At 46.8% G+C, this 24,585-nt stretch overlaps 1 protein-coding gene across 1 annotated transcript in view; it reads left to right on the top strand.

The window, feature by feature from the left end:
- The first annotated feature begins 1,466 nt into the window (after positions 1 to 1,466).
- Positions 1,467 to 24,585, top strand: part of HUNK (hormonally up-regulated Neu-associated kinase) — a 112,658-nt gene continuing 89,539 nt past the window's right edge. Inside the window, exons 1-2 of the mRNA XM_060010045.1 lie at positions 1,467 to 1,504; positions 2,694 to 3,486. Coding sequence (XP_059866028.1) covers positions 1,467 to 1,504; positions 2,694 to 3,486 — 831 coding nt within the window. The remainder of the gene's footprint in view (positions 1,505 to 2,693; positions 3,487 to 24,585) is intronic.

Below are 24,585 nucleotides of genomic sequence, written 5' to 3'. Positions count from 1 at the left end.
ATTGGCAGGCAGATTCTTAACCACTGCACCACTAGGGAAGTCCCACGATTGCTTTCATTTATGCAAATATATATTGAATGATGACCGTGTCTCAGGGCACTGTGCTAGGTTCTCTAGGGCAAATAGAATCTCTTGTTCTCAAAAAGTCTAAAAGAGAAGAAAGATATTCACAGGAAGTAATACAGAACTTAAGAAGAATGAGTGATATAGAGTAAGAGAGAAGGACGAGCGATCAGCCTATTGCAGCTCACTGTTGTTAAACTACAGTGCCCACATGCTCTGGAACCCACACGCCACAACTACAGAGCCCACACGCCCTGGAGCCTGTGCACCACAATTAGAGAATGGAAAACACGCACACCTCAACTAGAGAGAAGCCCACGCATCACAACAAAGAGCCAGCGCTGCAATGAAAGATCCTGCATGCCTCGACAAAGATCCCGCGTGCCACAAGGAAGATCCTGCGTGCCGCAACTAAAAGACCCTATGCAGCCAAAAGAAAAAAGGTGCAGAGGGGAGGAAGCCCCATCCCGGATAAAGACAGCTGAAATGTAGTGCTCAGGGACATCCCACAGCAAGAGAAGACATATAGTTTGGAATAATTAGTAGAGAATCTTCAATGCTGGACTGGGACTTTCAACAAGATGTTTCCTACGTATCTAACATGAGGGCAGTCCATTGTTTCGTGTACTAATTTGTCCTACATAAAGGAATTTCTGGGCTTATTCCTTATTAAACAAGGCCATTTCAGAGGACAGGACCTATAGTTCAAAAACCAGTTACTAAGCCCAGGAAGGGTAAGATTTGAACTTCTCTTTGGCATCCATCCCAGCTGATGGAATTAGCAGTGAACTTGAATCAAACCCAGGCATCAGGCTTGAAAAAGAATTAATGGGCCTGGATTTTCTCTCTTCTTCACTCCTTTCCTGACCTCCACCCCGAGAGGATAATTAAAAGGAAAGAAAATCTCTATTTCATTGTAAATATCTTCCACCATTTTTGTGCCTGAATTGGCTAGCTTTTTTTTTTTTTTTTAGGCCATAAAGGTAATTTGATGAACTGTCTCTGACATTTGCCTTATTCTATAATAAAGTAATTTCTAAATTTTCATACAGAGCGAATTATCCTAAAATTTAAAGAAATTCATACTCTATTAACACATAGGCTACTAACTGGGGAAACTCTAAAACCTTTTCAGAAAGAAGATGCAGAATGGTTTTGATCCCAAAGTGAGCTCCATATTCCTCGTCCATCAGATCGTTGTTGAACATTCACTCAGTGCTGGTCATATAGCCCCCTTCTTCCGCCAGGTTACTGTCCTAAAATTTGATCATTGAATCGGAGACATTATAGCGATTTGATTGGCCTTGTGGAAATTATGGGGGTGGGGTGGGAGTAATGAAGTCCCTTAAGCACAGCAAGAAAAACATTTGAAAGTGTATTTTTAATATTGAGAAGAGGGAACAATGAGGAGACTGATGGAAAACAACCCCAGTCATAACACGTGAGTAGTCGATCATAGCATATTTAAAATTAGATCTACTTAAAACAGGCGTTCCTCTGGGTCACTTTTCACATGGGTCAGAAAGCCCCCAAGACACTGGATTAACGACTGCTGTGCACCACCTCCTCTTCCCGCCCCGCCCCTATCTCAGAGCACTGACGTGGATCATACCATAATTGTTTACAGCGGAGTCAGTAGTGAAAGGAACTTGAGGACCGAATCCTGCCTTTGAACTCTGATGCTGTAATGTCAGGGGTTAAGTATGCTTGAAACGCTGGTGCCTTTTATCTGGCTGCTCAACAGGTAGCATTTTGTAAATGCCTCCCCCTTCCTCCCCCCTCCCTGCCACGAGATTCCTCATTTTTGGTTTGAGAAGACGCTGGGGATCCTGGAGAAGATCAGAGTGGTCAGGGCAGCTGCACTTGTTTACGAGGGATGAGCAGAGTCAGGGCGCGCACAGAACAAAAGCCTCCAGGAGCAGGGAGCGCTGGTCCATCGCATCCTGCAATCACCGGCATCATTTCAATGGAAAGCAGAGAAGGTGTAAACGTACGAGCAGAGGCAGCAAATGCCCTGGTTCCTACGTTGCTGCTGCTACTAGTATTGTTGCGGCTGCTCCTCCTCCAACACAGCGTTCCCGTCTGGTGTGAGCCCGGGCAGACGCCCCGCCACCTCTCCATCCTTCCACCCATCCATCTATCCACCCATCCAGGGTCCAGAGGGTCCTACTATGTGCCACGCCCGGGGCTGCACACCGGGCACCTAACCCACAGTCCACCGGGTTCGAGAGAGCCTCCCTCCCTTCCTCCTGCCCGGGGTGGGTGCGGTTGGTAGTGGGGGATTTCTTCGCCGAAAGGTCCAGAAAGCCCGAGCCCCGAATCTAGGCGAGAGGCGCAGCCGGAGGCGGCCCGACTTGGGCGGCCCGGGAGCGCGCGTCTCCGAGGCAGCGCGAGGTCCCCCTGTCCGGCGCTCAGGTGGCTCCGCCGCCCACTCCGCTGCTCCCCTCCCAGGGCCCTCCCCTCTCCGGCGAGGGTCGAGTTTGGCTGTTGCGCGCGGGGAAGGAGGGGCTACGAGGGATTTGAAAGTGTACAGGCTGCAGAGTGGAGCTCGCATCTGTTCCCGCCGCCCGCGCCCGGATTAAATTTCTGCAAATTCAAACTGAATGGGGCTTTCTTCTGCTGCCTTCCAGAGGGCGCCTGCAGCCCGCCGCGCGCTGCTCTCGGGCGGCCGCAGCTAGGAGCCAGCGAGCCGGACACAAGCCCGTGCGGGCCAGCCCGCGGCGGCTAGGGCGGAGGCTGCCGAGGCGCCCGGGCTCCGGGACCAGGCACCCCGGCTCCGGGACCGGGCACCGGACCGCGCCACCCGCCCCCCCCGCCCGCCCCTCCGCAGCCGGCTTGTTCCCCGCGCACCCGAGCGGGGCGACTGTCACTAGCCGCCCGGACGGGACGCCGGGCAGGGTCTCGGGGTCCCGAAAGGGGCCCGGGCGACCCCCTGAAGAAGAACTTCTTGTGGGCGGGTCCCCGGTACCCTGTGGCCTGGGCGACCGCTATTGTCTGCGCGCGGCGCTCGGCGGCGGCCCGGGGCGCGGGAGCCGCGGGCCGGGCGGGGCCGGGCCCGGGGTGGCGGCGGGAGGAGCCGGGGGAGTCGCGTGGGCCGGACTAGGAGGAGGAGCCGCGCCCGTGGGAGCAGAGCCGGAGCGGCGCGGGCAGCGGGCAAGCGTGATGCCGGCGGCGGCGGGGGACGGGCTCCTGGGCGAGCCGGCGGCGCCCGGGGGCGGCGGCGGCGCCGAGGACGCGGCCAGGCCGGCGGCGGCCTGCGAGGGAAGTTTCCTGCCGGCCTGGGTGAGCGGCGTGCCCCGCGAGCGGCTCCGCGACTTCCAGCACCACAAGCGCGTGGGCAACTACCTCATAGGCAGCAGGAAGCTGGGCGAGGGCTCCTTCGCCAAGGTGCGCGAGGGGCTGCACGTGCTGACCGGAGAGAAGGTGAGCCGCCCGGGGCGCCGGCCCCTGGCCTTCGGGTTGGGGGATCGGGGAGGCAGGGGCGGCGGGGACCCTGCGGAGAGCCCTGCGCTGCGAGTCTGGCTGCGGAGCCCCGGACGGGCGCCTCCCGCTCCGTCGGCTTTTCCTCTCGGGTTGAAAGTGGGGTCGAGCCAGACGCGCGCGCAGACCCTCGCAGCCGGGATACCGGCCTTTCCCGAGGGGCGATCTGGGGTCACTTTCCCTGGGGGGCGACTGGTTTCTCCGCGAAGCCGCCCGCAGCCTTTTTTTGCTCCTCGAAGGGCGCCGCCTGGCGGACACCAGCGCGGGGGTGGGGAGGGCTGGGGTCTGGGGGACTCTGATCTCCGGGCCGGTAGGGGCGGCAGATCAGTGGAGAGGCTGGAGCCAGGAATGGAGTGCGTGGGCCCTTACGCTGAGGGTGGGAGAGCCGATTAGCCAGCCCTTGGGGGAACTTAGAGTCTGATCCGCACCCTGGGCTCTGGGTAGGAGGTGGGAGAAGGACGAGAGCCCAGGGACGTACCCGCTTGTGGGCTGCGGCAGCTAGGGGAAGTTTTGCGTGCTCACAGGAGGGTTTTCACGCGCCGCTCCTCCCTCCACCCACCCTTCCCACCCCTGCATCCCCATATCACCCCCTCCTTCCCTCCTCACTCCAGCCGCTGGGGTGGGAGCTGCAGTAAGGATCCTGCTCTGGCAGATACAGAACTACACACCGCTCTCCCCAGATTTCAGAGGTTGGGAGACGCCTTCTTATCTTCCTAGAAGAGGGGAAAGCAAAGGAGGAACCCCAGACACCTGCAAGGGTACCCCCTCCAGCCTTGTGAGACGTTAGCAGTGTGTGAACCCTTGCCAGGCAAGCCTCAGCTAGACCGAAGTTGTAACTTAGATCTGTGAGAAGAAACCCGTAATATGATGACTTACTTCTGAGGTGAGGCTCCAGCCGGGAGGCTGCCCCAGCCTGGGACTTACCCTAAGCTTGGAGCTGCTTCAGGCTGGGGTTGCCCCAAGCTCATGATCCTCTGAGACTCAAGGCTCCCCCCAGGCTGGGGCTTGCTCAGCACAGGTGGGGTAGTAGCCCCTTTTTGTGGCCCATTCACCAGGGAGGCATCAGCAGTGTGGGTGGGAGTGGGAAGCTCCAGGCCTCCTACCTGCCCTTCCACCCTCTGCCCTGGGATCCTCTGTCCGGCCTGGAAGTTCCTGGGAGTGCACTGCCGTGTGACCTCTGATTACTGGGCGAGCTGCCCTGCCCGCCAGTCCCAAGCCTCACCTGTCTGTAATCTCCCTCCTCGGTTCCCCAGTGTGTCCTGGAGCCCCTTGCATTTGAGCGCAGGTCTCCATCACCCTTGTCACTTGTCCTTTTCCTACAGCCGCTCTGGGTGGGGTGCCCTTTGTTTTGGGTAAGTGGGGTTAGAGTGAGCAGTTCTCAAAGTGCCTCTTGCTTGCATTTCCATGCATAATGGGAGTGTTCAGGATGAACTCACTGAATTGAGTAACTCTTCAAAGGAGAAGAAGAAGAAAAACAAAAACAAAACCAAAAAACTCCAAACCTCATTCTAGTCCAAAGGGAGCGCGGCACCGTTTACTCCTGGGTTCGCAGTGGGCTGGGAACTTACACATCCCGTCATGGCACAGGGATGCCCGAGGCCCCAGCTAGCTAACTACAGTGCGCTCAATTCTCCGTGCCCGGCACACGGGGGTAGAACTTTATTTTGATTCGAAATGTATAGGATTCAGTCTAGTTGTGTGTGTTTCCTCTTGAAACTTAGCAAAAAGAGACGGGGCGTTATGCTGACAGCAGAATGGGCAACGTTAGAGGCACGCTTGCTTCCCCTGCCCTGCGGCTCAGCTGCTTCGGGCTGCCTTCCCCTTTCCGGTCCGTGCTGTGGGTCCGGCTCCTCTCCGCTGCATTTTTGCTTCTTAACATCAGGCTGTTCGTTTTGGCTGCACTGCCCGCGGATGCACTCAGAGCTCAGTCCCTAGCCCGATGCTTGGGTTCTGGAGCTCAGTGCTGGGCCCGAAGGCTCACTGAAATGTGGGGAATTCCTGCCCGGATGGGGTCCGGTGAGGATTCCCCCTCACCCTTAGGTGCTAACGCCCGTTTATCTCATCTTGTCTTTCTTAAATGATGCATCTCACTTCCTCTCCACAAGGGGAGGAACAACTAATTGGATGTAAAATTATTGTGCTGGACTAATTGATTGGATCTAGTTAAGGAATGTGGTTCTTAGAGTGGAGAAGGAGGTTGAGAGATTTTTCCGATGTGCCCTACTTCAGCCCTGAGAATCAGTGCTGAGGGAATGCAGGCGTCGTGAGAAATCTGGGTTTTAGTTCACTTAATGGCCAGCTTGAAAGAAACAATGGGTGTCATTCATAGCTTTTTATCTCCCAGATCCAACACCTTAATGCTTAACTAAAAGATTTGGTTTTTGGCAGATCGTAGAGATTAAAATGTTTGTGTGTGTGTGTGTGTGTGTGTGTGTGTGTGTGTACATGATTCTGCCTGGGAAGTATTGCTGAGTTCATGAGTCCCCAGCCCCACTCATGTGCTGGATAATGTCTTACTAAGGCCAAAACAAAGGTGAAGTCAACCTCACACTATTTGCAGCCTCCAGGTCTCTTTACAAGGTGACCTATTAAGAGGGTTTTCACCCAGAGAGGGGTTACTCCTGTGAGCCAAACAAGGGGAGACCTCGAGGTGACAGGACCCAGAGGAAGGGAGGAGACGAAGTGTCCCCAGAGTGGGTGATGTGAGTGTTCCAGAAGGGCCCCTCCCTTCAATAATTCCCCCTTTGCAGAGGTGCATACTTTCTGGAGAAAGCACTTCACTTTTCTCTATTCCTTTTTTTTGGAAAGGACACAGACCACCGCGGGAGGGGAATTAAGTCATGAAGGCTGTCCTAAGAAATAAATGTATCCCCCCCACGCCATCCCCTGAGTGGAAGGATCCAGGGCAGCCCGTCCTGAGGAATCAGTTCACGAAAAATCTGCAAAGGGGGATGGAGAAAGGGAAGAAGGGGAGGTACCCCCACGCCTGCAGTTGCAGTCTCAAACTGTGCACGTTGTGTTGGGTGATTTATGCCAACAGCCAGAGTGTTGCTGGCTTAGGGTGTGTGTGTGTGTGTGTGTGTTGTGTTTTGACTTGGCGCTCGTTTCCAAAAAGCTTTGGGTGCCATCCTACATGGCTCGCTGAGAATTACCGTCTGAGTCCGTCTGACAAACGGAGCCGCTTTTTCCTGACTTTCAATCAGGCTTCAATCCTATCTTATCAAGAGGCTCCTTTTCCCACCACTGCCTGCGGGACAGTATTTTTTTTTTTTTTTTGGCCAGCCTCTCTCCGAAGTTGTTTGAAAGTCATTTGAATCTAGTGCCCTTTTACCACTGGAAAAGAAAGGATGGCTTTGGGCAAGACCTAATTTTGTCCTCCTGTAGCTTTGAGTTGCTGCCATCCTCCGTTAACGCGGCTTTGAAAATAAATCATTCACTCGATCATGTGAAACTCTTAACCCGCACGTTCTCAGTCTGTCTTTGACTAAGTTGATGATTAGACAAGGGAAAATGATCACAAAATCAGACTTTGAAAAAAAGGATTCTCAGTGGCTTTGAGACAAAGAGCAAAGTTGCTGTGCAGGAGTATTAAGTGATAACTTTGAAATGTGCAGGAAGAGGTGTGCTTGCGGCCTCGGTATCGGTCCCCAATACCTATGAAATGCACAGTCTCTGGTACATGATAGGTTATTCATTTTAAAGATGAAAAAATATAGTTGCAGAGGCTTAGAGAGAAGAGCATAGGGGTATCTCAAGTATAGAGCAGGTTCCACAGGTAGGCAAAGCTGCAACAAGGGAAAAATAGTTGAGGCCACAGTTACTTTTTTGTGTGATTAAGTCTCTCTGAGAGACAAAGTTAGGTACAGAAAATGATTGGTTGAGATGTTTACCTTGTTCTAACCCTTGGTTAAAAAAACAAACAAACCTGTTTATCACTTTCATTGGAGCTATTTTGGGGCTAAAAATAAGGGTTGCTTGCTTAGTAAGTTGCCAATAATTATGCTTCAAGCATGACAGCACCAGATACCTGGAGTGAAGGAGTTACTAAAAATACAATTTACTATGTTTTTTGGATCAGGAAATATGACTAATTTTAGAGGTGGCCTTTTGGCAGATCTGTTTTTAGCAAGTATTTCGGAAACAAACAGGTGCTAAATCCTGTATTTTTTTTTTTTTTTAAGTGCTAGAAATTTAGGGGTAATAGCTCTGAGGCTCAAGAAATGCCTAGGGAACTGGAAATTCCTATTAGTCCCCAGCAGGGATTTCTTGGCAAGCGAAAGGCATTGGGGAAAAGCACCTGCTCAGTGTGTTGCTTGTGATAAAGCAGTGCCTATAGTTTCCGAGATTGCATGCTGCAGTTCACAGGCACAATCTTTTTGAACTTCCTGCCCTGCCTCATCTTTTTGAAGTCCTTGTGAATGATGGAAATTGGCACTTTGGGCTCACTTCTCAGTGTTCATTGATACGCAGGTCCCATGGACTTCAAAGGGCGCTTTGAGTCAGCACAACAGTGCTGAATAGTGCCCACGAAGAGGACACAGCCTGACATTTTCTCTGCGGGTGTGGAGTCACCGGCACAGGCTGGGCTCAACGACAGCGGTCCGCACGCTGGTGGCTGTTCCAGTGCCGCGTGGCAGTCATCCATCCCAGGGGTTAACTTTTCCAGGAGGTGTGGGGAGTGGCAGCCGTGTCTGCCCAGAGAGAGGAGCAGACTGGGTGTCCTGTGGGAAGGTGGTTTGGACACCAAGTATCGTTTACCTCGGGATGTACGCCCCATCTCGATTATTCATGGTAACCCAGCGACCTGCTCTCTTGGTTAATTGAAACCCGTAGATAATCCCCAAGCCTTACTTTTAGCAAACTGGTGAAACCTCTTCCTCTGCTCAGCCTGGGCCCTGGCCACTTTCAAGTGCTGACCTGAATTGAATTTCATGCTCTCTGATGAAATGGTGCTGGCTGGTAGGACGACCAGCAGGAAAGGCGTGAACCACGGGACCTGAATGGTACCCGAGGAGGTAGATAATTTTACAAAGGTAGACAGAGCTATTGCCTCTCCTGTCTCCTGAACGCCAGCTCAGCGGTATAGCGCCTTGTGGCATGTTCAGGGTCTTCCATGCATTTTCTCATTAGTTGCTAGAAGCAGCCCTGGGCAGGTGAGAACCAACTCGCTGGTGTCCTTACCTTTGTTGACTACGTGGAGGTATGCCCTGAGTAGATTTTTCCTCTGACCTTCTCTTCTCTATTGCTAGGGCTGCCCTAACAAATGACCACGAACTGGGCGGCTTAAAACAACAGAAATGTATTCTTTTAGCCTTCTGGAAGCCAGCGGTCCAAAATCAAGGTGTTGGCAGAACCTCTGAAAGCTCTAGGGGAGGATCTTTCCACGCCTTTTGCAGCTTCTGGTGTTTGCTGACCATCCCCGGCATCCCTTGGCTTGTGGATGCAACACCCCAATCTCTGCCTCTGCCTTCATATGCCCTTCTTTCCCCTGTGTGTCTTCTCTGTCTCCAAATCTCCCTCTCCTTATAAGGAAGGAGGGGAATGTGGTCTTACGGTGTATACTCGGGACCAGCACCTGTGAGGGGAGGAGAGGCGAGGAGAGGGGCAAGGCAGCATGGGGCAGAGGCAGAAGTTGGGCCCCGATGCAGTCCCAGCTGAAGCCCTCTGCCCATGCCATGCTGCACTCCGGAGGTGAGAGGTCCAAGCTGGGGCTCTGCATCTTTATAGCTACTGAGGTATCCAGGTTGGGGCGAGGGGACTGAGCCTTTGTAACTTTGGACCCTGGACCCGTCATTGGGTGAGGGCTGCCCTGGGAAGGGGCGTGGCTTTGGACACTTGCTGAGGGTAGTTCCCGGGGTGAGCTCGCAGCAGAGGTCAGCAGCTGGGGAGGAAGTTCTTAGTCCAGAAAGGGAAGTGGTGCAGCGCGGCCAGGTGTCCACTGCTTACTGGGAGAGACAGGCCGGAGTCCAGGGTCTTGATCTGAGTCTAGGCCGGATCCGTAAACAAAGTGGGCAGCTTCCCGCCCTACCTTGCCCACCTGGTTATGATGCTTCTCCACCTGAAATGAGGGAACAGCCACAGTCTACTTCCTAACAGGGAGCATCCTGGGAATACTCTGGCCTCACGTTTCTTTTCACGTAGGATGCTCAGGGCTCACTGTTGGGTTTGTGGGTACCTTTGGGGTACTTTCATGTGTTCTATGTGTTTTCTCTTGAGGACTTTATGTCCACAGAGTCAGGCTAACTTGTCGACCAGCGTGTCTAATCAGAGACAGTGGGAGAGATCGTCCCTCCCCCATCACTCCTGAGCTGTGGGAAATTGGATTGTTGCCAAACAGAGTCATGATTCGGGACATTCGGGTGACAGGAAGGATTGCTCGGGAGGGAGCCATCTCTTAACACCCTCTTACCACGTCTACCTCCAGCGAACCGGCTCTTCCCTACAGCTATGCAGTTTCTAATTACTGGATTCTTTCTGGTTTTTAATCACGTGTGTGTGTGTTTTAAGATTCGTTTGGCTAAAGTCTGCAATAGGAAATACAGACACGTGGTCTTAAATGGAAAGGTTTCAAGAGGGGATGCAGTGAGAGGTAATTCTGCCTTTACCTGTGTGCCTCAGTGACGGGTTCCTCTCCCCAGAGGCAACCCCACTTCTAGTTTCCTGTGTATCCTTCCAAACATACTCTATCTGCATACAAGTGTACATACATTTGATACTCCATATGCATGCATTTGTAAAGGTATAGATATAGGGAAATATATTTTTACACTATACATGCTGTTCAGTATGTTGCTTTTTTCACTTAACAATATATCTTGAACATCCTTCCCCCAAATTACTACAGAATTGCCTTACTCTTTTCAATTACTGCATAGTATTCATCGTATGGAGGTACCATGTTTACTTAGTCATTCCTTGATAAGTATGCCAATGGACATTACTTAAGGAATTAAGCACAATTAAAGAATGGACATTTAGGTTGTATACAATTTTTTCTTATTCCCCAATAGTGCAGCAGTAAATATCTGTGCCTTTGTGTCATCTTGTAAATGTTTCAGGTATATCTGAGGGATAAATTCCTAGTCTTAGGCGAAAGGGTATGACTCTTTTTTTTTTGGCCACACTGTGCAGCTTGTGGGATCTTAGTTCCCCAACCAGGGATCGAACCTGGGTTCCTGCAGTGAAAGCTCTGAGTCCTAACCACTGGACTACGGGGGAATTCCCAAGGGTATGACTTTTAACTGTTGACGAATATTGCCAAATTGCCTGCCGAAGAGGTTGTCCTAGTTTATACTTCCATCAACCTGGTATGTGAGTTTCTTTCCACATCTTTATCAATATAAGGTACTCTCAAACTTTCTGATCTTTGCCTATCTAGTAGATTAAACATGGTATCTTTTTTATGTGTAGTTTATCATATTTGTAAGTGAATTGAACATATTTCATATGTCCAAAAACAATTTGGATTTCATTTCTGTTAATTGTTCATGTCCATTCTCCATCTTCCCTTGGGTTTTTGGTCTTCTTCTTATTGATTTATAGGCACTTTTTATATTTTAAGGCCATCAGTCCTCTTCCAGTGATATATTTTGAAGCCTCCTCCACCTTGCTTGCTCCCTGCTTATTCTTTGTCTTTGTTTCTTGGTCATCCTCACCATTGCAGAGGTTATTTCCCTGGATTCTACTAACTAGTGAGGGGCCATAAGGAGCTTTGCGGTTCCATGGACCCCTACAAATTGTATGTGTATAATTATATTTCTGGGGCAAGGATCCATGACTTCACCAGATTCTACAAGGAATTATTTACCCCCAAAATGTTAAGAGCCACTGCTTCGTTGCCCATCTGTGTCAGCAATGCTGTCTGAATGGAGGTTTGTATGTTGGGATCAGGATTTGGATCACCTTGGCGTGTTAGCACCTGTACTAACTGGGCTGAAGTTGCAGGTTACACTCGGGCTAGGCAGGTGATTCTATGACTGTGACCTTGGCTTGGCATGCCTAATTTCTGCCTTCCTGTCCCCCACCATGCCTGGGTCACAGAGAAAGGGCATGATAGAGTGTGGACAGATTTTTGGAAGACGTTGACTCTTGCTAGGACATGTTTGAATCGTGTCCCATTATTTCTTCATGGGAAAGGTGATAGATACAGTTGATGGTGGGTGGTTGAGAAGAAAGAGAAAGAGGGAGCATCGAGGGAAATGAAAACCTTTTAAGGAGCAATAGCTGCCTCTTAACTTGGACATAAAATGCACCGAGTCAAGTGTAAGCACGTGTGTAAAAATATTCCTGGAACCCTTTGGGGCTATTTTGTCCACGCTCAAAGCATTCCGGCGGGTGGTACTGGTGGAGTGAACTGGGCCTGTTTGGAGTCCTGGAGGGCAGCATGGCCTCGCTCTGATGACCCTCTCTATTGCTCCTGTCCCTTGTCACTCTCTGCCCCCTCACCCTGCTTTGTCTTTCCTCAAAGTGCTTCTCACCACCTGTATTAGTTTGCTAGGGCTGCTGTAACAAAGTACCACACACTGGGTGGCTTAAAGAGCAGAGACTTATTGCCACACAGTTTTGGAGGCCAGAGCCCAAAATCAAGGTGTTGGCAGGGTTGGTTCCTCCTGAGAGCTGTGAGGGCAGGATCTGCTCTAGGCCTCTCTCCTTGGTTTGGGGATATTTGGGGATAGCTTTCTTCTCTCTGTGTATTTTCACATTGTTTTCCTCTGTGTGTGTCTGTCTCTGTGTCCACATTTCCCCTTTTTATGAGCGCATCAGTCGTACTAGGGTCCATCCTAATGACCTCACTTGATGACCTCTGTCAAGATCATTATTGCCGAATAAGGTGAAATTCTGAGGTACTGGGGGTTAGTCTGAATGTTTGTGTCCCCTCAAAGTTCATAGGTTAAAACCTAATCCCCAATGTGACGGTATTAGGAGGTAGGGCCTTTTGGAGGTGATTAGGCCATGTGGACAGAGCCCTTATGAATGGGATTCCTGGTCTTAAAAAAGAGACCCTAGAAAGCTCTTTTGCCTGTTCTTCCATGTGAGGCTATAGCAAGAAGATGCTGTCTAGGAACCAGGAAGAGTGATCTCACCAGACGCCACATCTGCCTTGGTCTTGGACTTCCCAGCCTGCAGAACTGTGAGAAATAAATGTCTGTTATTTATAAGCTATTTGGCCTATGGTATTTGTTATAGCAGCCTGAACAGACTAAGAAAGGACTTAAACAGATGAATTGGGGGGGGCTTCATTCAATTCATACCATCACCTGACCCCATGGTATGTATTTCTGTGTTCATATGTTTATTATTTTTCTCCCCATTAGACCGTAAGCCCCATGAGGAAAGGATCACTGCTTTATGCTTGGTGGCTAGAATAGTACCTGGTACAGAGACGGTGCTCAGTCAATATTTTCTGAATGGATCAAAGAATGCTTTGATCTCCCCAGGCCATGAGGACGGTTGGGCGGAATGGTTTTGTTTTGTTTTTTTGGTTGTGCCACAGAGCTTACGGGATCTTAGTTCCTCGACCGGGGATCGAATCCGGGCTCCATCAGTGAAAGCATGGAGTCCCAACCACTGGGCCACCAGGGAATTCCTTGGCCGGGAACGGTTTGACAGCCCTGTCTCTCTCACTTCCTTGCAGCTCCTGGGTGCGCCTGTGTGAGCAGTGAGGAGATCGGACAGCTTGTTCAGCTGGCGCTCTTTGGGAAAAATCCCAGACCCAGGACAGCTGTGCCTTCTGCAGGGACTTGTTAAGGAAGTCACCTAGGTATCAGAGGGACCAGCCAGAGACAGAAAGATATCCTGCAGTGTCATGGGACTGTTAATGGACCCTCAGCTCTTTCCTGAGAAAACGTACCAACACTGCAGCAGATGGGCGACGTTGCTATTTGCAAACATACATTCCTTTGGATGTTTCCCATGGAGATATATGGAGTTTTGGATTCTGTCTCTTTAACTAAAGATTTTTTTATAAGTTTATCAGTCTCTTAGCCAAATTGCTGCCGAAACGTTTAGCAAACCTGCTTGCTTGTCTTGCCTGTTCTCTGAGCCATTTGATTCGTTCTCATCCCTTTCCTTGCGTTATCTCTGTCGTGGTTTTTTTTTTTTGAAATATAGTTGACTTACAATGTTGTGTTAGTTTCTGCTGTATAGCAAAGTGATTCAGTTTTATATATGTGTGTGTGTGTGTCTGTATATATATATGTATATATATATATATATTCCTTTTTTATATTCTTTTCCATTATGGTTTATCATAGGATATGGAATATAGTTCTCTGTGCTGCACAGTAGAACCTTGCTGTTTATCCAGCCTATATATAAAAGCTTACATCTGCTCATCCCAAACTCCCCCAACCTCCTCCCCCTTGGCAACCATCAGTCTGTTCTCTATGTCCATGATTCTGTTTCTGTTTCATAGATAGGTTCATTTGTGTCATACTTTAGATTCTACATATAAGCGATATCGTATGGTGTTTGTCTTTCTCTTTCTGACTCACTTCACTTAGTATGATAATCTCTAGTTGTATCCATGTTGCTGCAAAGGGCATGATTTCATCCTTTTTTATGGCTGAGTAGTATTCCATTATACATATGTACCACATCTTCTTTTTCTTTTTCGGCTGTGCTTTGCGGCTTGCAGGATCTTAGTTCCCTGACCAGGGATTGAACCCGGGGCCACAGCAGTGAAAAAGCCAAGTCCTAACCACTGGACTGCCAGGGAGTTCCGTGTACCACATTTTCTTTATCCATTCATGTGTCAATGGACATTTAGATTGTTTCCTTGTCTTGGCTATTGTGAATAGTGCTGCTATGAACATAGGGGTGCATGTATCTTTTTGAATTATAGTTTTGTCTGGATATATGCCCAGGAGTGGGATTGCTGGATCATATGGTAGCTCTATTTTTAGTTTTCTGAGGAACCTCCATACTGTTCTCCATAGTGGCTGTATCAATTTACATTCCCACCAGCAGTGTGGGAGGGTTCCCTTTTCTCCACACCCTCTCCAGCAAGTGTTATTTGTGGACTTTTTCATTATGGCCATTCTGGCCGGTGTGAGGTGGTGCCTCCGTAGTGTTGATTTGCATTTCTCTAATAACTAGAGATGTTGTATCTCTGTCATTTTAATCTCCTACTGAGTTTCTGTTGTCTTACATCCTGCCCCATGGCTTTTTGGTAAGGGGTCTGGCCATCCTTCTGACCCTGTTCAGATACTCTTTTTTTTTTCGGTACGCAGGCCTCTCACTGCTGGGGCCTCTCCCGTTGCGGAGCACAGGCTCCGGACGCGCAGGCCCAGCGGCCATGGCTCACGGACCCAGCCGCTCCGCGGCATGCGGGATCTTCCCGGACCGGGGCACGAACCCGCGTCCCCTGCATCGGCAGGCGGACTCTCAACCACTGCGCCACCAGGGAAGCCCTGTTCACATACTCCTGTTCCACGAATCTCTTCTCTTGGTCACGACTTGCTCTTCGCCAGAGCTCTGTGCACAGGAAGGGTGAACAGCAGTGAGGGATGCCCCCTCACATGGTGCTGGCGGACAAAGCAAGCGGAAAATGCAGCAGCCACCCACGAGGAGGCTTGCTCTCTCTGTTTCAGATGATGGGATGAAGTTCTGAATCCCAATGATTCTCTTGTCTACCTGGAGCAGAGCAGGGTGTTCGTGACCTTCTGAGTCACCAAAAACCTACAGGAGAGGATTGCGTGCTTGCTCTTTGCTTTGACCACGAGGATGTAATACTGATAACAATAGTAATAATTAACATTTACGGATCGCATACCATCTGCTAGGCCATGTCCTAGATGCTTTGCTGCAGAATAGAATTTATTCCTTACAGTGGCTTTTGTAGTAGGCAGTGTTGTCCCAGTTTTGTAGCTTAGGTTAACCAGCCGTCCGGGGTGCCCAAGAGTCTCTAAAGTCCTGCATTTGGGGAAACTCCTAAGATAACAGCAAAACCAGAGGAACCCAAGAAGACATCTCATCAGTATTTGGAATCCTACTGAGGGTTTTCAAATGAAAGTATTAAAGAGCAGTTAATCAGGTCATGAATAAGTGATGAACGTACCAAACCCCAAAGCCCAAAGCCCTGGGCGTAACTGAGATGCTTGTTGTGGACGAAGACCTCCACTCGTGGTCCTGGGTGGTGAGGGGGGCTTTTCCCACCCCTGGGCTCCAATATGTTAGGTTCACCGTGCACTCCAAGTCTCCAGTGTGGGCAGAGGTCCTGGTCTGCCATCTTTTACAAGTTCACAATGAGATGAAGAGATTGAACCTGCTCTGTGTGTGTGTGTGTGTGTGTGTGTGTGTGTGTGTGTGTGTGTGTGTATTATTAAATAAAAATCATAATACCGAGCTAAATATAAACACACGCAACTTTTCAAAGATTTTTTTGATGTGAACCATTTTGAAAGTCTTTATTGAATTTGTTACAATATTGCTTCTGTTTTATATTTTGTTTTCTTGGCCATGAGGCATGTGGGATCTTAGCTCCCCAACCAGGGATCGAGCCCACACCCCCTGCATTGGAAGGTGAAGTCTTAACCACTGGACCACCAAGGAAGTCCCCACACATAATTTTTTGGTAGCAGATTTTCTTTTTTTTTTTAATGACAAGGTATTTCACTCTTTAATTAATTAATTTATTTTTGCTGTGTTGGGTCTTCGTTGCTGTGCGAGGGCTTTCTCTAGTTGTGGCGACCGGGGGCCACTCTTCATCACGGTGCACGGGCCTCTCACTGTCGCGGCCTCTCGTTGCGGAGCGCAGGCTCCAGACGCGCAGGCTCAGTAGTGTGGCTCATGTGCCCAGTTGCTCCACTGCACATGGGCTCTTCCCAGGGCTCGAACCCGTGTCCCCTGCATTGGCAGGCAGATTCCCAACCGCTGCGCTACCAGGGAAGACCCGCTAGCAGATTTTCTTAATGAAGGAAGCGATGGGTACTAGGAGTTACCTTGAGCAGCTCTGATTAGCATTCAGTCTTAGTTTTAATACCTTTCTTTTGCGCTGGAGGGAGAAAAATCTGTATGAGGGGAGAGAGGATTTTGAATAAAGGTAAGCTGCAAATGCACGTCTTATGTAGCTCACTGAACAGTCCCTGAGAGTCTCCTTGTTAGACCACCCTCCTTCAAGAATGAACAGATTATTTATTAAAAAACAATGCAGAACACCCAGTACCTTTGCCTAGTTTATTTATGCAGACGGTTGGAGCTAGACTAGCTTTTCTAAGCCTTTGCTCTGTCCCCATTTGGGCTAAGAAGGGACGCTGGAGCCAAACAGAAGGAAGTGCCCAAGTGAAAATGAAGCTGCAAGGAAAGTGACTGTAAAGTCTGGGATCAGAATATTCTAGCTTGTTACCTGAGCCCTACTTTAGTGAAACCAAATGGATAGAGATAAGTGTTATCACTTATGTAATCTGGTCTTTCGGTGGAATTACTGCTTTGATGTAGAAGTCGAGGTTTTTAAGTGTATTCTTTATTCCAGGTTAAAAATTTAATTAGAGAAACTAGTTGATGACTCAGTTCTCAGTTGAACATTTACATTTATAATACTAATAAAAAAACTTGTTTTGAAAATACTTCTTCAGGTTTGTAAAGTGTCAGTTCCCCGGGATGACACTTTTTTTTTTTTTTTTTTTGCGGTATGCGGGCCTCTCACTGTTGTGGCCTCTCCCGTTGCGGAGCACAGGCTCCGGACGCACAGGCTCAGCGGCCATGGCTCACGGGCCCAGCCGCTCCGCGGCACGTGGGATCTTCCCGGACCGGGGCACGAACCCGTGTCCCCTGCATCGGCAGGCGGACTCTCAACCACTGCGCCACCAGGGAAACCCCGGGATGACATTTTATTCTATTAAAAACTAACATTTGTGAGCAGTGGCTGTAATTTCAAGCCCAATTTGACATAATGAAACTTGAATTTCCCTCTGGAGGGAGGGTGCTTTATGGCTGTGGTACTCCCACCCAATTCAGTACCCTGAGATGCTTCTTCCTAGATCAAAAATGAGCTTTTTGTCGTAGAAGCCATTAAATTAAAGCACCTGAGAGCACATAGACTAACAAATGGTTTCTTTCCAATAATCAGACTTGGAATAATGTGCTACAGATTTCAGCAGGGCATATTTTTAAAAATATATATGTAAATCATCTAGTATAAATCCGTGTTTTTCCTATGATCAGCTATATTTTTAAAATAAATTTTTAAAGTATTTTGGACCAAGTACTTCGTGTTTTAGAATTTTTTCAGCTAGTCTAGTCACTGGCACATTCTAGAATATTTGTGGGTTTTAATTTATCAAAAAAAATCCTGGGGTAATATTTGTTAATTGCCATGTATTTTGTTCTTGCATAGCCCCTTACTTATACTTTTTTCATTATTTTCTTTAACATCTTTATTGGAGTATAATTGCTTTACAATGGTGTGTTAGTTTCTGCTTTATAACAAAGTGAATCAGTTATACATATACATATGTTCCCATATCTCTTCCCTCTTGCGTCTCCCTCCCTCCCACCCTCCCTATCCCACCCCTCCAGGTGGTCACAAAGCACGGAGCTGATCTCCCTGTGCTATGCGGCTGCTTCCCACTAGCTATCTATTTTACGTTTGGTAGTGTATATATGTCCATGCCACTCTCTCACTTCCTCCCAGCTTACTCTTCCCTCTCCCCGTGTCCTCAAGTCCATTCTCTACGTCTGCATCTTTATTCCTATCCTGCCCCTAGGTTCTTCATAACCTTTTTTTTTTTTTTTTTAGATTCCATATATATGTGTTAGCAGACGGTATTTGTCTTTCTCTTTCTGACTTACTTCACTCTGTATGACAGACTCTAGGTCCATCCACCTCACTACAAATAACTCAATTTCATTTCTTTTTATGGCTGAAAAATATTCCATTGTATTTATGTGCCACGTCTTCTTTATCCATTCATCGTCGATGGACACTTAGGTTGCTTCCATGTCCTGGCTATTGTAAATAGAGCTGCAATGAACATTGTGGTACATGACTCTTTTTGAGTTATGGTTTGCTCAGGGTATATGCCCAGTAGTGGGATTGCTGGGTCGTATGGTAGTTCTATTTGTAATTTTTTAAGGAACCTCCATACTGTTCTCCATAGTGGCTGTATCAATTTACATTCCCACCAACAGTGCAAGAGTGTTCCCTTTTCTCCACACCTTCTCCAGCACTTATTGTTTGTAGATTTTTTGATGATGGCCATTATGACCGGTGTGGAATGATATCTCACTGTAGTTTTGATTTGCATTTCTCTAATGATTAATGATGTTGAGCATTCTTTCATGTGTCTGTTGGCATCTTCTTTGGAGAAATGTCTATTTAGGTCTTCTGCCCATTTTTGGATTGGGTTGTTTGTTTCTTTGTTATTGAGCTGCATGAGCGGCTTGTAAATTTTGGAGATTAATCCTTTGTCAGTTGCTTCATTTGCAAATATTTTCTCCCATTCTGAGGGTTGTCTTTTGGTCTTGTTTATGGTTTCCTTTGCTGTGCAAAAGCTTTGAAGTTTCATTAGGTCCCATTTGTTTATTTTTGTTTTTATTTCCGTTTCTCCAGGAGGTGGGTCAAAAAGGATCTTCCTGTGATTTATGTCATAGAGTGTTCTGCCTATGTTTTCCTCTAAGAGTTTGATAGTGTCTGGCCTTACATTTAGGTCTTTAAACCATTTTGAGCTTATTTTTGTGTATGGTGTTAGGGAGTGTTCTAATTTCATACTTTTACATGTACCTGTCCAGTTTTCCCAGCACCACTTATTGAAGAGGCTGTCTTTTCTCCACTGTATATTCTTGCCTCCTTTATCAAAGATAAGGTGACCATATGTGCGTGGGTTTGTCTCTGGGCTTTCTATCCTGTTCCATTGATCTATATTTCTGTTTTTGTGCCGGTACCATAGTGTCTTGATTACTGTAGCTTTGTAGCATATTCTGAAGTCAGGGAGCCTGATTCCTCCAACTCCATTTTTTGTTCTCAAGATTGCTTTGGCTATTCGGTATCTTTTGTGTTTCATTACAAGTTGTGAAATTTTTTGTTCTACTTCTGTGAAAAATGCCAGTGGTAGTTTGATAGGGATTGCATTGAATCTGTAGATTCCTTTGGGTAGTATAGTCATTTTCACAGTGTTGATTCTTCCAATCCAAGGACATGGTATATCTCTCCATCTATTTGTATCATCTTTAATTTCTTTCCTCAGTGTCTTATAATTTTCTGCATACAGGTCTTTTGTCTCCTTAGGTAGGTTTATTCCTAGATATTTTATTATTTTTGTTGCAATGGTAAACGGGAGTGTTTTTTTAATTTCACTTTCAGATTTTTCATCACTAGTGTATAAGAATGCCAGAGATTTCTCTGCATAAATTTTGTATCCTGCTACTTTACCAAATTCATTGATTAGCTCTAGTAGTTTTCTGGTAGCATCTTTAGGATTCTTTATGTATAGTATCATGTCATCTGCAAACAGTGACAGCTTTACTTCTTCTTTTCGGATTTGGATTCCTTTTATTTCTTTTTCTTCTCTGATTGCTGTGGCTAAAACTTCCAAAACTATGTTGAGTAAGAGTGGTGAGAGTGGGCAACCTTGTCTTGTTCCTGATCTTAGTGGGAATGGTTTCAGTTTTTCACCATTGAGGACGATGTTGGCTGTGGGTTTGTCATATATGCCCTTTATTATGTTGAGGAAAGTTCCCTCTATGCCTACTTTCTGCAGGGTTTTTATCATAAATGGGTGTTGAATTTTGTCGAAAGCTTTCTCTGCATCTATTGAGATGATCATATGGTTTTTTGCCTTCAATTTGTTAATATGGTGTATCACGTTGATTGATTTGCGTATATTGAAGAATCCTTGCATTCCTGGAATAAACCCCACTTGATCATGGTGTATGATCCTTTTAATGTGCTGTTGGATTCTGTTCTCTAGCATTTTGTTGAGGATTTTTGCATCTATGTTCATCAGTGATATTGGCCTGTAGTTATCTTTCTTTGTGACTTCTTTGTCTGGTTTTGGTATCAGGGTGATGGTGGCCTCGTCGAATGAGTTTGGGAGTGTTCCTCCCTCTGCTATATTTTGGAAGAGTTTGAGAAGGATAGGTGTTAGCTCTTCTCTAAATGTCTGATAGAATTTGCCTGTGAAGCCATCTGGTCCTGGGCTTTTGTTTGTTGGAAGATTTGTTTTTTGTAAATTAATTAATTAATTAATTTATGGCTGTGTTGTGTCTTCGTTTCTGTGTGAGGGCTTTCTGTAGTTGTGGCACGAGGGGATCACTCTTCATTGCGGTGCGCGGGCCTCTCACTATCACTGCCTTTCTCGTGGCGGAGCACAGGCTCCAGACGCGCAGGCTCAGTAATTGTGGCTGACGGGCCCAGTTGCTCCGCGGCATGTGGGATCTTCCCAGGCCAGGGCTCGAACCCGTGTCCCATGCATTGGCAGGCAGATTCGCAACCACTGCGCCACCAGGGAAGCCCTGTTGGAAGATTTTTAATCACAGTTTCAATTTCAGGGCTTGTGATTGGTCTGTTCATATTTCCATTTCTTCCTGGTTCAGTCTCAGAAGGTGGTGCATTTCTAAGAATTTGTCCATTTCTTCCAGGTTGTCCATTTTATTGGCATAGAGTTGCTTGTAGTAACCTCTCATGATCCTTTGTATTTCTGCAGTGTCGGTTGTTACTTCTCCTTTCTCATTTCTAAATCTATTGATTTGAGTCTTCTCCCTTGAGTCTGACTAATTGTTTATCAATTTTGTTTATCTTCTCAAAGAATCAGCTTTTAGTTTTATTGACCTTTGCTATTGTTTCCTTCATTTCTTTTTCATTTATTTCTGATCTGATCTTTATGATTTCTTTCCTTCTGCTAACTTTGGGGTTTTTTTGTTCTTCTTTCTCTAGTTGCTTTAGGTGCAAGGTTAGGTTGTTTATTTGAGATGCTTCCTGTTTTTTAAGGTAGGATTGTATTGCTATAAACTTCTCTCTTAGAACTGCTTTTGCTGCATCCCATAGTTTTTGGGTCGTCGTGTCTCCATTGTCATTTATTTCTAGGTTTTTTTTTGATTTCCTCTTTGATTTCTTCAGTGATCACTTCGTTATTAAGTAGTGTATTGTTTAGCCTCCATGTGTTTGTATTTTTTACAGATCTTTTCCTGTAATTGGTATCTAGTCTCATAGCGTTGTGGTCAGAAAAGATACTTGCTGCAATTTCAATTTTCTTAAATTTACCAAGTCTAGATTTGTGACCCAAGATATAATCTATCCTGGAGAATGTTCCATGAGCACTTGAGAAAAATGTGTACTGTTTTGTTTTTGGATGGAATGTCCTATAAATATCAATTAAGTCCATCTTGTTTAATGTATCATTTAAAGCTTGTGTTTCCTTACTTATTTTCATTTTGGATGATCTGTCCATTGGTAAAATGGGTTGTTAAAGTCCCCTACTATGATTGTGTTACTGTCAATTTCCCCTTTTATGGCTGTTAGTATTTGCCTTATGTATTGAGGTGCTCCTATGTTGGGTGCATAAATATTTACAATTGTTATATCTTCTACTTGGATCAATCCCTTGATCATTATGTAGTGTCCTTCTTTGTCTCTTTTAATAGTCTTTATTTTAAAGTCTATTTTCTCTGATATGAGAATTGCTACTCCAGCTTTCTTCTGATTTCCGTTTGCATGGGATATCTTTTTCCATCCCATCACTTTCAGTCTGTATGTGTCCCTAGGTCTGAAGTGGGTCTCTTGTAGACAGCATATATACGGGTCTTGTTTTTGTATCCATTCACCCAGTCTGTGTCTTTTGGTTGCAGCATTTAATCCATTTACATTTAAGGTAATTATCGATACATATGTTCCTATTCCCATTTTCTTAATTGTTTTGTTTGTTATTGTAGATCTTTTCCTTCTCTTGTGTTTCCTGCCTAGAGAAGTTGCTTTAGCATTTGTTGTAAAGCTGGTTTAGTGGTGCTGAACTCTCTCAGCTTTTGTTTGTCTGTAAAGGTTTTATTTTCTCCATCAAATCTGAATGAGATCCTTGCTGGGTAGAGTAATCTTGGTTGTAGGTTTTTCTCCTTCATCACTTTAAATATGTCCTGCCAATCCCTTCTGGCTTGCAGAGTTTCTGCTGAAAGATCAGCTGTTAACCTTATGGGGATTCCCTTGTGTGTTATTTGTTGTTTTTCCCTTGCTGCTTTTATTATGCTTTCTTTGTATTTAATTTTTGACAGTTTGATTAATATGTGTCTTGGCGTGTTTCTCCTTGGATTTATCCTGTATGGGACTCTCTGCGCTTCCTGGACTTGATTAACTATTTCCTTTCGCATATTAGGGAAGGTTTCAATTATAATCTCTTCAAATATTTTCTCAGCCCCTTTCTTTTTCTCTTCCTCTTCTCAGACCCCTATAATTCAAATGTTGGTGCGTTTAATGTTGTCCCAGAGGTCTCTGAGACTGTCCTCAGTTCTTTTCATTCTTTTTTCTTTATTCTGCTCCGCAATAGTTATTTCCACTATTTTATCTTTCAGGTCACTTATCTGTTCTTCTGCCTCAGTTATTCTGCTATTGATCCCTTCTAGAGTATTTTTAATTTCATTTATTGTGTTGTTCATCGTTGCTTGTTTCCTCTTTAGTTCTTCTAGGTCCTTGTTAAATGTTCCTTGCATTTTCTCTATTCTATTTCCAAGATTTTGGATCATATTTACTATCATTATTCTGAATTCTTTTTCAGGTAGACTGCCTATTTCCTCTTCATTTGTTAGGTCTGGTGGGTTTTTACCTTGCTCTTTCATGTGCTGTGTGCTTTTCTGTCATCTCATTTTGCTTATTTTACTGTGTTTGGGGGTCTCCTTTTTGCAGGCTGCAGGGTCGTAGTTCCCGTTGTTTTTGGTGTCTGTCCCCAGTGGCTAAGGTTGGTTCAGTGGGTTGTGTAGGCTTCCTGGTGGAGGGCACTAGTGCCTGTGTTCTGGTGGATGAGGCTGGATCTTGTCTTTCTGGTGGGCAGGTCCACGTCTGGCGGTGTGTTTTGGGGTGTCTGTGGCCTTATTATGATTTTAGGCAGCCTCTCTGCTAATGGATGGGGCTGTGTTCCTGTCTTGCTAGTTGTTTGGCATAGGGTGTCTAGCACTGTAGCTTGCTGGTCGTTGAGTGAAGCTGGGTCTTGGTGTTGAGACGGAGATCTCTGGGAGATTTTCACCGTTTGATATTACATGGAACTGGGAAGTCCCTTGTGGACCAGTGTCCTGAACTTGGCCCTCCCACCTCAGTGGCACAGCACTGACTCCTGGCTGCAGCACCAAGAGCCTTTCATGCACACGGCTCAGAATAAAAGGGAGAAAAAGTAGAAAGAAAGAAAGAGGAAAAAATAAAATAAAGTAAAATAAAATAAGTTATTAAAATAAAAAATAATTATTAAGAAAAAAATTGTAAAAAGTAAAACAAAAACAAACAAACAAAAAAAAACGGATGGACAGAACCCTAGGACAAATGGTGAAAGCAAAGCTATACAGACAAACTCTCACACAGAAGTATACACGTACACACTCACAAAAAGAGGAAAAGGGGAAAAAATATTCTATCTTGCTCTCAAAGTCCACCTCATCAATTTGGGATGATTCGTTGTCTATTCAGGTATTCCGGAGATGCAGGATACATCAAGTTGTTTGTGGAGATTTAATCTGCTGCTCCTGAGGCTGCCGGGAGAGATTTCCCTTTCTCTTCTTTGTTCTCACAGCTCCCAGTGTTCAGCTTTGGATTTGGCCTCGCCTCTGCTTGTAGGTCGCTGGAGGGAGTCTGTTCTTCGCTCAGACAGGACGGGGTTAAAGGAGCCGGTGATTCGGGGGCTCTGGCTCACTCAGGCCGGGGGGGGGGGGGAGGGGCACCGATGCGGGGCGAGCCTGCGGCGGCAGAGGCCGCTGTCACATTACACCAGCCTGAGGTGCGCCATGCGTTTCTCCCGGGGAAGTTGTCCCTGGATCACGGGACCCTGGCAGTGGCGGGCAGCACAGGCTCCCGGGAGGAGAGGTGTGGAGAGTGACCTATGCTCGCACACAGGCTTCTTGGTGGCGGCAGCA

The sequence above is a fragment of the Delphinus delphis genome, chromosome 4 (assembly GCF_949987515.2).
Source record: "Delphinus delphis chromosome 4, mDelDel1.2, whole genome shotgun sequence".
Classification (NCBI taxonomy): Eukaryota; Metazoa; Chordata; class Mammalia; order Artiodactyla; family Delphinidae; genus Delphinus; species Delphinus delphis.
Note: the sequence above shows the minus strand (reverse complement) of the source record. Positions and strands in the feature narration are given on the sequence as shown.